Raw genomic sequence first — 14,639 nt, 5'->3', positions numbered from 1 at the left:
CTACAAGATAGATAAAACTATGTAAAAACTAGATAAAATAAGTTAAACGAATTTTTTATTCTTTTCGCGCTATGCGATATCTGGAAAAGTTTTGTGGTCACCGCGTTACAGGACAGGTTCTTAGTTGACTCATCGCGATATGTGACATGATCGCTATGCAGACGTGACACGTTTCCTGCCACGTGGCATAGCTAGGGTTGACTCAGTAACCCTATTAGTATGTCGCGGAACGCGATGCTTGTTTCTTAGATCCATCGCAATAAGCGGTGAGACCAAATTTTTTCTATAAATAAGGGGAGCCTGGACAGTTTCATCCCAAACTAAATCACTCGACATCTCTCTCATTTGGTCTTAAGTGATAGTATTATATCTCAAGTAACCGTAACGATACCCTAGTCCAATTGAAAGAAGCTTAGTACACAAATCCAGCTCTGCCTAAAGAAGGTAAGACTTTGTGTCATCGTGTGAAGTTTTTATCTCGGGATTATCGTTACGATTATCTGTTTATACTAATATTGATATACTACATTGTGTTAATCTAGGTGCTTAATTACTAGGAAGATCATAAACACTAAACTTTCAAGGTGAGATATTCGAGTTTTTGTACAACTCACATTTTTGTGAGACAACTGTTTTTCTAATATTGTCATGATGATATTTTAAATTTATTAAACTCATTACAGATAGTCCAAATGCTTTCAAAAGTTTTAATTACGTTACAGTGATTAAGTCACTGTAGACTTACGGGATGGTAACTACTGGTATTGTGGGGCTTTGTATACAAGAATCACCTAATGCGTTGTTACACGTTACTTATGGACAAGTGTTAGCCAATAAGTAATTTGACCACAGTCACAAATTCGATCGAGTGACAAGTACTTTTCGGTAATTTGTAAGTAGGAAAATGTAAAAGCATCTTAATGTTGTAATTGTAAAGACGTGTTATTTACAAATGAATGTACTCACCAGTATTTCCTGCTGACCAAATAATTTTAAACATGTTTTAGGTGACTTGTTAGAGACACAGGAATGATGCTTGTGAGCCTTTCAGCTTAAATAAGTGGTTTGTCACCAGAATAAAAACTTTGTTTTGTAAATTAGGGTTTAACCCTATACAACTTATGTTTGTATAAATGTGGATTTTATTTTCTCATTTTGAAATAAAAAATCATTATGTTTTACACTCCGATAATTTTTCCTAACTACGATTCTGATGAATTATTTCACTGCCAAATATTTTAGTTATAAATACCGCTACCACCGGTCGTGTTCACGACTCCCCTCTCGGGGTATATGGTCGGGGGCTATGACAAATATAGTGGTATCAGAGCCACTGGTTTAAAAAATATAGGTACTTTGATAATACCTAGTCTTAAACATAAGAGTTAGGAAATAAATGTATTAACCTTTGTGTTAAGCATATGGATAAGATTCTAACCATGGTATTTTGATAATACCTAGTCTTAAACATAAGAGTTAGGAAATAAATGTATTAACCTTTGTGTTAAGCATATGGATAAGATTCTAACCATGGTATTTTGATAATACCTAATCTTAAACATAAGAATTAGGAAATAAATGTATTAACCTTTGCGTTAACCATATTCTAACCACACATTAATATAAATATATGTTTACTTTTGTGGAGTTCATTGTTTTTATTGCTTTTGATTAACAACATAAGTAACTTAGTAGAAGCGTTTCAAAACATATCTGTCACCCAAAACATATCCCTACAGGTGGAGACAAAGGAAGTACAAGTGAACCAATTTTGTTTCATTCCCAATCAATGGTAAACCCAAAACCAAGAAAAAGAAGATACAAGGATTGGCAAAGAGGAAGAACAGGAAAAAGAGAAAAGAAAATTATTACCACAGAAGTAACACCACAATCAGAACCACAACCGCAGCCACCTCAGCCGTAGGCAACTGCATAGATATCGTTATGGGATTGGCTAGATAGATGTCTAACTGAATTTGAAATATTTCAAACAATGATAATGATATCGATGCAGGAACCTACATTAACCCGACCAAACCAGCCCAAACCAGGAAAATATAGTTCTCCCCGATGACCTAATAACCTATGCCTAAGCCGAAGAATGGTGGACAAATGACTGGCAATTTCACACTATGATAAGTAATGCGTACGCACCATTCCAGGCAGAAACCTCCAACTATCCCAATATAACAACAGAAAACATGGCGGAGCTACGCCAATACGGGGCAGAATTGGTGGACATGGGCCTTCGATTGCCAGAAATTGGGGAAAACCTCATCTGGAAATATTATGACCGTGAACCCTACTATGAAGACCCACTAACAAATTTTATATATATATGTTCCGTTATCGTATTTTCTTTCTTGTAAAAAACATGATGTGTAGAATATATTATATGTAAATTATAATGATGCATATAAATATAAATAAAGTAAATGTTGCAATGATCGATAACTTTAACATATTCTGTGAGTATGAGTTGTTAGTATCTTGCCTACTTTATTATTTAATTGCGATATTAATATTATTTCCTTGTTTATAATTTAGATGTCGAATGAAGTTCAAACTAACCAGTCAAATCATCACAATTTGGAAAATCCTAATCATGAAAATTTCAATCATGAAAACTCTCTGAATATGAATGCTATTGAAAATAGGATATCTCAAAGAATTGCTGATGCAGTGTAACATCCTGAAAAATCCCATATTAATTTTAGGCCAAAGATGTCAATTTTGAAAGATGAGGAATCAAAAATATTCTCAAGACAAGTAATGGGATAATGAGATAAGAAAAATAAAAACACCCTATATTGAAGAAATAAGAAAGTTAATCCCACATGGAAAAGAAGAAAATGGAATCGTTCCACATGGGGGTATAAATAGGAAAGAGAAATTCCTCCCACATTGGAAAATTATAAAACTTGGGAACTCTTTATAAGGAAGAGAGTTTCCATAGTAATATTCCTATATGCTATGGGCATGGGCAATGGGCGCAATGTGGCTCTTTGCTGGCGTACTTTGCACTTTGCACGCTCGCATCGCCGTAAGCCGCCTTAGTATTTCTGGAAAACGAAAGCACAACCAAGCCGTGACAAGTTACCAAATACAAGGGACCCAAAGTGAAAATTTTATTCCAAGAACCCATCACGCTAAGCGATGAGCCCAGAACAAGGCCATCGCGATACGCGATGGACCGTTAAGACTTAGCGACACGTGTCGCAACGGGGTGACACATGGAAGACCTTAGGGCTGAGTCAGTGATGTAACACAAAGTGTACATCTTATTACACCAAATTTTCTTCATATTTTAGCCGGACTCCATGCAAATTCATTGTTTTTGGTACTTATTTGAGTTATTTGTGAATTTGCAGGTCCGGACGCCCGCCCGACAAAGAAATCAGCAATCTGCCGACCCCGCACGACAACGCAAGATCTTGCACGATCGTGCTTCCTGGAGATGCAAGCCAGTGCCGCAAAAATTCAAAAGTGCACGACCGTGCATGGTCGTGCGGGTGCCCGTGCATGACCTGCACGGCCGTGCGGGCCCATGCCGGTGACCGTGCCAGAACAGAGAAGTCTGACCTTTTGGTCAGACTAAAGCAGGGTGTTGACTTTCCACTTATATGCACGACCGTGCATGCCCGTGCATGAGCCCGTGCCAGACGTCCAGAAAGCTTAAATACACCTCCACTACTCCCATTTCAGGTGTGGAGCCTTAGGGGAATTCTCTAAATTTCTGGAAAATTATTGTGTGTTTGTTAGAGAGAATTCAAAGCTTCTATCTTGTATGATCATCCTTGCAAGTAGCATTCATCATTCATCTTATTTTGCAATCTTTTGTTCTTGACAATGATTTGTAAGATTACTTTGAGTTTGTTTGTTGTATCAAGCCTTATGGGCTAATACTTTTACTACTTTGATTATGTTGAAACTTCTACTTATGTGATATTTTATCTATGCATGATTTTGGCAAGTTGGTGTTCTTCAAGTTTATAACATGTTCTTGAATAGAGTTTGATGGTTGAATGCTTGTTTTAATTCCTAGTCTTGTTAATTTGATAAATGTTTAACCATAATATGATGGAAAACTATGTGTTGAGCATTTGTTTTTGAACTTAGTTTGTGTATGCATACTTTGTTTATATCATTAAGTTAGGAATGACTAGTGGAAATTAACTTGGTTATGAATTTTAACAAGCATGAAACCTATCACTTGATATTGGAAAATTGTATGGTGATAATATGATTCTTTGAGTTGGTTAATATTTGCTAGGGATTAAGGCCATAATTCTTGGTTCATATTTTACTAATTAAAAGTTTCAAGTGTTTAACTAGTATTCTTGAACTTGTCTATTTTACATGATTTTAGGTGGTTAGTTTGTTGTTTTCATTCTAGCTTTCCTTTGATTATGAGATTAGGTAGTTTTTGCAAACTTACTAATCTAAGGTTATTAACTTGTTGAAAACCCATCATGTTGTTTTGTTGCTAGTATTAGGTTACATTGGTTGGAATTTGATGTTGGTGCTTAATACATGATGTTTGTCATTATCATTGCTATTTTGTCACTAAGTTGAGTGGATGCATAGTCTAAGTAGTCTTGTTTGGATTGACTGTTAGTTGCATTTTATTTGCTTTGTTATTGTTATATGCTAGCTTAGTTACTTGAAAATTATTTGGATTATTTGTTTGGTTAAATTAATTAGGAAGATTAAGTATCAAAAGTTAGCCGTGTCCATGGATTAACACTCGGTTCTTACCGATACTTTGCTACAAACGATAGGTACACTTGCCTTTCGTGTGTGGTTTGGTTGTTGGTGAAAACCATTTTTAAAACCTGATTTGTGTGAAAATTTTATTCAAATTTTATATATATATTCGCATACGTCAAGTTTTTGGCGCCGTTGCCAGGGATACGGCGTTTTACTTTTGAAAACGATACGAGTAATTGATTTGCCTTGTTGATATTTTTGTTTTATGTTATTTTAGTCTATTTCATTTTTATTCATCTTATTTTATTTTATTAGTTATATTTTTAGGTAGTTTTTCGTTTCTTTTTCGTTTCCATTCCGCGTTTCTTTCGGGTGATGCATGTCCACCACACCCGGTCTTGATCTTGTTTTCCCCTTTTCTGAACCCGAGTGACATCTTCGAGAAGGTTTGAGGAGGAGAGCACGAGAAATTGCCGAGGTCATTCAAAACGAAGTTGTGTAGGATGACGCGAATCTCGAGGTTGAAGAAATGGCAGATCCGAACAATCAAGGTCGCATGGATGACTTCACCACGCCGTCCCTCGATGGCTATGGCAGCGGTGTCACGGAGCCCGAGATTACCGTGAGTTTCGAGATCAAGTTGAGTATTATTCATATGGTCGAAAATGCCATCTCTTTCCATGGCCTCTCGAACGAGGACCCTCACTCTCATGTTGCGCATTTCCTTCGATTATGTGCGACATTCAAGATCCAGGGGTGTACGGACGATGCCTTGAGACTCTGACTTTTTCCGTTCTCACTTCTCGGGACTGCCTTGGAGTGGTTAGAGGCACTCCCTTCTGGTTCCATCACCACTTGCAACCAATTGGTTGAGCAGTTCTTCTTCAATACTTCCCACCCGATAAAACTGCAAGATACCGGGCAAAAATCACTGGTTTTCGTGTTGATGATGATGAGTCACTTCATGCTGCATGGGAGATGTTTAAGGGCTTGTTAAGAAAATGCCCTCATCACAGTTTGAGTCACGGTCTTCAGTGTCTTACGTTCTTTGATGCTTTATCCGGAGCACAGAAGCAGGCCGTTGATCAGGTTGCGGGAGGAGATTTCGGTAGGTGTACTCCCAACGAGGCGTTGGATGTCTTGGAGCGAGCTGCTAAGAAGAGTTTTGCATATAATCCACCTCGAAGTATTCCTTCCACTAAGGGCGTTCTTCTTGTCGATTCTAATACCCTTGTTTCCGCTCAGTTAGAAGCCTTAACCAAAAGATTTGACCAGATGCAATCCGATCTGGCTAAGTCTAGCTCTCGTTGTGGGGTGTGTGATGGGAAACACCAGACCAGTCAGTGCCAGCAGGCCATGGTGGTGGAGGATGTTGACTTTGTGGGCCGCCAAAACAATGCCTACAGCAACCCCTATAACCCGGGATGGAGAAACCACCCAAATTTCAGCTGGAAAGATAATGTTGGCTCTCAAAATCAAAAGCCAACGGGGTTTGACCGAAATCCAAATTACCAGAATCAACCCCATAACCAATCTTACCAGCAAAAGCCTCAATTTCAGGGTTCCAGCAGTAGTGGTCAGTCTAGAGGTGGGTCTAGTGTTGAAAATCTTTTGACTCAGCTTTTGGCTAAAACCGAGACCTCAAACAAACTGGCTGAACAGAGGAACCTGAAGATTGATGAGACTCTCCAGAGACACGATCTCGAGTTGAGGAATCAGAAAGCGTCCATCCAGACCATTGAGAATCAGGTTGGACAGATTGCTCAGCTCCTCTCTGCGAGACCACAGGGTAGCCTTCCGAGTAACACTGAAATTAATCCGAATGCCGAGGCTAAGGCGATTACCTTGAGGAGTGGTAGATCCACCATTCCTGTTGATGCATCGGTTTCCACACCAAACCCGATTGCCGAATGAGATTAAGACTGAGACTCCTGGTAAGGTGCACCCGAGGGTAACCCCAGAAAGTACCGCACAAACCAGTGAGCCAGTCAGGACTTATGTTCCTCTCATTCCATACCCAGGCCGTTTGAAGAAGCAGAAGATGGAAGAGCAGTACGGGAAATTCTTAGAACTTTTTAAGCAGCTTCACATTAATCTTCCGTTTCTCGATGCGTTGAAAGAAATGCCTAAGTATGCTAAGTTTCTGAAAGAGGTCCTCTCGAATAAGAAGAAATTAGAGGAGCTTTCTTGTGTGACTTTGAATAAGGAGTGTTCAGCGGTCCTTCAGAATAAACTGCCCAAAAAAATGACCGATCCGGGCTGTTTTACCATTCCATGTTTGATCGGTAGTTTGTCGGTTAGTAACGCTTTAGCCAACCTAGGTGCTAGCATTAACTTGATGCCTTATTCTATTTTTGCAAAGCTAGACCTGGGTGAGCCTAAGCCTACTCGCATTAGCATTCAGCTTGCCGACCGCTCAGTGAAATACCCGAGGGGTATAGCTGAGAATATGCTTATGAAAATCGACAAACTTGTGTTTCCTGTTGACTTTGTGATCTTGGACATGGATGAGGATAAAAATGTACCACTCATCCTAGGTCGACCTTTCTTAGCCACTGCTAGAGCTCTCATTGATGTCTGCACCGGAAGACTCACTCTTAGAGTTGGAGACGAGGAGGTGACCTTTGATATTGGGAGATACATGCGCCACCCACATGATCATGATGACATGCTCTACATTGATACTGTCGATTCTTGCATTTGTGAGCACATACAGGACACGTGTGAGGAGTACTCTTTGGATACTCAGTTGTGTGTTGGAGGGATTTCTGACTTGGTCAGTGAACCTCTATTTGAGGAGTTGGTCTGTGGTGTGGATCACGAGCCTCCTGAGTATTTAGAGAGGATTGAGGATGTTGATCGCGTTGCCGAGCCTAAGGCAAAACCTTCTGTTGTGGACCCACCATCTATTGAGCTTAAGGAGCTCCAGTCCCATTTGGAGTATGCCTTCTTAGAGGATGGGTCCCGCCTTCCTGTTATCATTTCTGCTAGTTTGTCGAGCGAGGAGAAGGTGAAGTTGCTCGCGGTTCTGAAGAGGCATAAGCACGCGATCGCCTGGAAGATCATGGATATAAAAGGGATCAGCCCATCCTTTTGTACCCATAAGATCTTGATGGAAGAGGAGTACAAACCCGTGGTGCAGCACCAATGGCGTCTCAACCCTAATATGCAAGACGTTGTGAAGAAAGAGGTCATCAAGCTTCTCGATGCTGGATTGATTTATCCGATCTCTGATACCCCATGGGTGAGCCCGGTGCAGGTCGTCCCAAAAAAGGGCGGTATGACGGTTGTTGTGAATGAGAAGAACGAGTTGATTCCTACGCGTACCGTCACGGGATGTAGAGTTTGCATTGACTACCGCAAACTCAACGATGCCACGAGGAAAGACCATTATCCACTCCCCTTCATTGACCAGATGTTAGAGCGACTGTTGGGAAAGATGTACTATTACTTTCTTGACGGTTTCTTGGGATACTTTCAGATCCCCATCTCTCCTGAGGATCAGGAGAAGACGACATTCACATGTCCCTATGGCACATTCGCCTACCGGCGGATGCCCTTTGGACTGTGTAATGCCCCAGCCACGTTTCAGAGATGCATGGTGGCGATTTTTCAAGACATGATCGAGGACTCCATGGAGGTTTTTATGGACGATTTTCTGTGTTCGGGAGTTCTTTTGATCATTGTTTGAGAAATTTGGAGAGAATGTTGGCTCGTTGTGAGGAGGCCAACCTTGTTCTTAATTGGGAGAAATGCCACTTCATGGTGAAGGAGGGCATTGTGCTAGGGCATAAGATTTCACAGGCGGGGCTTGAGGTTGATCGAGCCAAAATTGATACCATTTCGAAGCTTCCGCCACCCAATTCGGTGAAGTCTATTAGGAGTTTTCTCGGTCACGCGGGATTTTATTGGCGATTCATAAAGGACTTTTTCCAAATCGCCCGCCCGATGACGAAACTCCTTGAGAAAGATGCCCCGTTTTTTTTCTCCTCCGAATGTCTTCGGGCGTTCGAGCTTCTGAAGGAGAAATTGGTGAATGCCCCTATCATGGTTGCCCCCGACTGGTCCTTACCTTTCGAGTTGGTGTGTGATGCTAGTGACTTTGCAGTCGGGGCTGTCTAAGGTCAAATGCGGGATAAGCATTTTCATCCGATTTATTATGCGAGCAGGACACTGAATGATGCGCAGGAGCACTACACGACCACTGAAAAGGAGCTCCTTGCTGTTTTCTTCGCATTCGATAAATTTCGATCTTATCTCGTCATTTCTAAGACCATTGTGTTCATGGATCATGCAGCCCTTCGCTATCTGTTCAGCAAACAAGATGCGAAGCCGAGACTTATTCGATGGATTTTGTTGCTGCAGGAGTTTGACATTGAGATCCGTGACAAAAAGATGAGGATCATCCTTGGTTCGATGACATTGCGAATTTTCTTGCTAGTGGGATCGTACTTAAGGGTCTGACTCACCAGAAAAAGAAGAAATTCTTTTCTGATGTGAAGCATTATTTTTGGGAGGATCCTTACTTGTTTCGTGTTGGTGCCGATCAGCTCGTGCGAAGGGGTGTGTATGGTGACGAGGCTCGAAAGATCTTGAAACACTGCCACGAGGGCCCGACCGGAGGACATCATGGAGCCACATCCACGGCGAAGAAGGTCTTTGACGCCGGTTTTTTCTGGCCAACCATCTTTCGTGATGCTCATGATATGATGCAGTCTTGTGATGCTTGCCAGAGGGCGAGCAACATCTCATCACGAGATGAGACGCCCCAGCGACCGATTCAGGTCTGCGAGGTTTTTGATGTCTGGGGTATCGACTTCATGGGACCTTTCCCGACTTCTTTCAGCTACCGTTACATCCTAGTGGTCGTTGATTATGTTTCAAAATGGGCCGAGGCGCAAGCCTTGCCCACAAATGATGCTAGGTCGGTGGTGAAATTCTTGAAGAAGTTGTTCTCCCGTTTTGGTGCCTCCAAAGCACTGATTAGTGACCGAGGGACACATTTTTGTAATGCCCAGCTGGAAAAGGCATTGTCCCGGTATGGTGTCCATCATCGCTTCTCTACACCATATCACCCGCAGACGAGTGGGGCAGGTTGAGGTCACGAATCGGGGCATCAAGAGGATCTTGGAGAAAACGATTAGTCAGAACCGTAAGGATTGGTCCGAGAAATTGGATGACGCACTGTGGGCTTTCCGTACCGCCTACAAAACACCGATTGGTACGACACCGTTTAAATTGGTGTACGGGAAAGCGTGTCATCTCCCTGTTGAACTTGAGCATAAGGCATATTGGGCATTGAAAAGTGCAAATCTTGATCTTGCATGCGCGGATAAAAACAGGATGGGTTAGTTGCATGAGCTTGGGTAGTTGAGAGGCCAAGCTTATGAGAATTCACGGATTTACAAGGAGAGGATCAAAAAGCTTCATGACGCCCGGTTGAAGGACCACAAACAATTCCAAGCGGGCGATCGTGTTTTGCTTTATAATTCTCGCCTTCGTTTATTCCCCGGGAAGTTGAAATCCCGATGGTCCAGCCCCTTTAGTGTGAGACAGGTATTTAACTACGGTACCGTTGCGATTGGCCATGAGGATGGATGCATCTTCAAGGTGAACGGTCACCGTTTGAAACACTATTTGGGTGAGCCGGTCGAGACTGTTTTGGAGGTCGTCGATCTAGTGTGGGGAGTGTGAGTCTAGCTATCGACTCCGTAAAAATTTAGCATGTTTAGTAACTTTGTAGTTTTTTGTTTGTTTGTTTTGTTCTTGTTTATTTTTGAAGAGTTAAGCTATCTTTGTTTCTTTCCGGTTCCGTTCTTTAAGCGAGAAATTATGGGTTAGGGCTCATGATGGTCAAAATCGGGAACCATTTTGGTTTGGAATTGAGTGGAACACTGCTAAATTGGCAGAATGAGAATTGGTAGGCCAAAACGACTACGCATAGGATCGTGCACGACCCTGCACCGTCATACAGATTCGTCTCGGGAACCGTGCAGACGGTTTTTATCAGATTTTATCCCTTGCCTACCCTATTTTCATCCATTCCACTCTCCCCACAGCCGTTTTTGACCCCCTAACCCCCAAATCTCTTGTTCTTTACTGGATTTTCACACTAAAGGTATGTTTAATCTTCCTTTCCAGCTTCCATTTCCTTATTGTTATTGATTCTAGGGTTTGTTCATGAGGAATTTGGGGTTTTTCCAATCCTATCACTTTTGGGTCGGATTTCCCTAATTCCTTGTTGTTTTGGTTAGTTTTAGGGTTGTATTTGGCTATTTTGGGCTTGATTGCGTTGGATTTGGTCGATTGGGTTGTTTACCAACAGCAGACCGCCGTCTGCACTGTTTCTGCAGACCATGCACGGTCGCCGGCATGGTCCGGCACGGCCGTGCGTAGTGGTTTTCTCGCTGGAAATCTGTTGGCCTGATCTGGACAGTTTGCCGAGTTGCACGGTCGCCGGCACGGTCGTTGGCACGACCCCACACGGCCGTGCACTGTCAATTTTCTGGCCAGAATTCCCTAGTTGACCAGTCTGTTTTCTTAAGCCCCTGTGCATGGTCCTGTCAGTTCGCACTGCCTTTCACTGCTTTTGGCATGACCATGCCAAAGAGTCAGTCAACCCGTTTCTCTTTTGTCTATTTTTTCTAATTCATCTCTTGTTTGACAGATGTCGGGTCACAGGCACCCGTTCTGCTGGTTTCCTGGGGATGATACCAGGAGCAGCGACGCTCGTGATCGCTTCGCTGAATTATGGCCGAGGAGGAGTAAATTCGTAATGGGACGTGTCCTGTGCTACGAGATGCTTGAACGCATAAACCAACGCGAGCGTTTTGATGCACTCCTCACAGAACCGTGGAAGCACCTTCCCTTTATTCATCGGCCCGTCTTTCTCAAACTTACCTTGGAGTTTTTATCTTCTTTCTTTATGGACACCCTGATTTTGGATCCTCATGACAGCAATAATGGGGTCCGGTTTCGGTTGGGGGGGAAGTGGTATACATGGTCGCTCGCCACCCTGGCTAGCACCATGGGTCTGTATACCGATGTGGAGATTGAGACTGAGCTGTTTGACGGGTTGAGAGATTTCCCGAGTTCGGAGGAGAGGCACGCTTTTTAGATGTCGGTTACCGGAGAACCGCATGACGGCTGTTCGTCAAAGGCCACATTGCTGTTAGACCCCTTACACCGCCTACTGCATCATTGTGTTCTTTATTGCATTGGGGCCCACGATGATAGTGTGGGCAATGTCATGACCCGGGATCTTTTTCATTTATACTGCATTATTGACGGGCATGATTGTAATCTTGGGTTTAGTGTGGCCGAATGTTTCAACCGAGCGGGTGGGTCCACTTCTAGTAGTTCCATTTGTGCTGGGATGCTCATCACTGAGCTCGCCCACCGACTTGGGGTTATAGACTTACCGGCTGCTCGGAATTTGACGAGGATGGGCGAGGGGATTCTCATGGGCATAACTCGACTCCGGGCAATGAGGATTGTGAGGGTGGAAGGGAACCGGACCAGGTTGGTTGACAGGCGGGGTCGCATTTGGGACCCGCTACCCCCTGCTGACGATGACATGCAGGGTCAGGAGGAGCCACAGCCAGGTCCGATACCGCTGGATTACGAACATCTATGCCAGAGCTTTGACCAGTTCAACCTCAACCAGGAGCAGTTCCAGTTCGCCTAGCAGCAGTTTCGAGCAGAGCAGATCGATCAGCAGGGTCTGCTTGACTACACGGCTGATTACACCCGTCGTGGATTTGAGTGGATGTTCGCCTATGGCCAGGCCCACGCGAGCCACAGTGGCTTCACGATCCCGGCTACACCATCTTGGTCGTACGGCGCTTCTTCATCAAGTCAGCCCGCGGGCATGCAGCCACAACCTTTTGGCGCACAGTTTTCACAGCCTGGCCCGTCGTCCACCCCTTATTCTGACCCTTTCCAGAGCCCTGTTGAGCAGCCTGGCCAGTTCACCATGCTCACTGATCCGTATGGTGCTTCCCTGTTCGCGAACCGAGACCTGGAGCCTACTGGCTCAGTTTTCGATGACATGACTGATGATTAGCAGTTTCTTTTCATTTGTGTTTTCTAGACTTTGGTAGTTCTCATTGTATTTTGTAGACTCTTTCCCTTTTGGGTTTATGATGAATGCTTTCTTTGGATGTGTTTTGGAAGTTGTTTGATATGGCTTGTTTTGTCTTGCTCTATTGCAGGTGCATATTGTGGATGTTTATTTGCACGGATGGCGTTGCTGGGTCTTCCCTATTGACCCTCCCAGGTCTATAGTCTGGCAGTTTTGCATTTTTCAGGGGAGTTTTCTGTTCTCTCTTTTGCACTTACTTTTATAGTTTTTGGTTGTACAACGAGGGCGTTGCACAATTTAAGTGTGGGGAGGGAATTTTACGAATTCTGTTTGTCCAAACTTAATTTTTTTGCGAAACTCCTAATTTTTGTAGCAAATAATAACCACTAAGCAATTTTAATTCAAATTTAATTATTTTGTCAAAGCACAAATCTTTAAGACATTCAAGCCAAAAATCTTTAAAAGACATACCTTTAAGCATGACAAACATATTCACATTCTTACCTTGCAAAAGTTACCCATTCCGCCCGTTTCCGTGAGTTGGCCTCATCAGATTTTTTCTCATGTTTTTGCGGGCAATTGAGTGAGCCGGGTGATTATCGTAAGGTAGAACTTGTTTTTGGGATTGCATTTTAAAACCATATATATATATATATATATATATATACATGGCATAAACCATTGAGGAATTTAGGATAAACCCTTTGTCTAGCCATTTTTCCACTTATATTTTCCTTACACACATTATCCGCTTAGTAGCCCATGTTTGGCCTTTTCCCGTGTTTTTATGATTTCAACCTATTTTTATCGCCACTTAGCCATATAGCCTTTTATTTTTTTACCCATTTTTGGTTAGAAATCCGGTTAGGCTAAGTTAGTCATTTTTTGTATTTCATTTTTGTTGTATTTTTATTCACTTGAGAACTTTAGAAGCACAATGTTTTCTCCCAAGGTGAAAAGTTTGTATGTAAATATTTATTACTTATAAGAAAAAAAAAACTTTGGAAGAAAAGAAGAGAAGTTATAAAGATAGTTCATCATATATTAGGTGAAACTTGATTTCAAAGAGCAATTTTTGGTTCGTTAGCTCTCGGCCCATTTAAACCATTTGGTTTAGTTAGTTAGATTTCATTTTGTAGCTAACTTAATTCCGGATTTTCTAGCCGTTTAGCCACTTTTCCCAAAAATTCCTCACCCTAACCCTAAGCCAGGTTACAACCCTCGAGTACTCGTGTTTTATGCCATGTATGTGTCGGTTTAATTTGACCCTTAAACAAGCCTATGCCTTGCTTAGTCATCGTCTTGGCATAGAGTGTTCTCAACATGCACTATTACACGCATGATCACTAAATATAGCTGAGTGTATGAGTGAACATTGTGAGGTTTGCAAGGTAGGAATGTGACGACAAATTTTAATGCTCTCTAGATTATGTCTTAATTCTTATTAGGCTTGTTTGGACATATATACAATGCTTGCTTGATCCATTAAAGAATCGAATGATTATTGCTTGCGGGTTATTATTGCTATTTTAGATTTGGTTTTTTTTGCTTGAGGACAAGCAAAGTTCAAGTGTGGGGATGTTTAATGTAACACAAAGTGTACATCCTATTACACCAAATTTTCCTCATATTTTAGCCGAACTCCATGCAAATTCATTGTTTTTGGTACTTATTTGAGTTATTTGTGAATTTGCAGGTCCGGGCGCCCGCCCGACAAAGAAATCAGCAATCTGCCGACCCCGCACGACCACGCAAGATCTTGCACGACCGTGTTTCCCGGAGATGCAACCCAGTGCTGCAAAAATTCAAAATTGCACGACCGTGCATGGTCGTGTGTGTGCCCGTG

General features: G+C 42.4%; 1 protein-coding gene and 1 non-coding gene across 2 annotated transcripts; one reads left to right on the top strand and one right to left on the bottom strand.

The window, feature by feature from the left end:
* Window positions 1-5,624: 5,624 nt before the first annotated feature.
* On the bottom strand, window positions 5,625-5,729 carry LOC143588478 (small nucleolar RNA R71). Its single transcript, XR_013145115.1, has one exon. It is a non-coding gene; the product is annotated as a small nucleolar RNA R71 (small nucleolar RNA).
* A 1,103-nt stretch (window positions 5,730-6,832) lies between these two features.
* On the top strand, window positions 6,833-11,827 carry LOC143588477 (uncharacterized). The gene is made up of 5 exons (XM_077069468.1): window positions 6,833-8,048; window positions 9,106-9,634; window positions 9,729-10,057; window positions 10,965-11,098; window positions 11,378-11,827. Exons 1-5 carry the CDS (start codon window positions 6,833-6,835, stop codon window positions 11,825-11,827), a joined length of 2,658 nt encoding a protein of 885 aa, XP_076925583.1.
* Window positions 11,828-14,639: the final 2,812 nt, after the last annotated feature.

Source organism: Bidens hawaiensis, unplaced genomic scaffold (assembly GCF_021521415.1).
Source record: "Bidens hawaiensis isolate Kalapana, Puna unplaced genomic scaffold, B.hawaiensis_p1.1 tig00036404_1, whole genome shotgun sequence".
NCBI lineage: Eukaryota > Viridiplantae > Streptophyta > Magnoliopsida > Asterales > Asteraceae > Bidens > Bidens hawaiensis.
The sequence above is the reverse complement of the archived record's forward strand: the minus strand, read 5'-3'. Positions and strand labels throughout refer to the sequence as shown.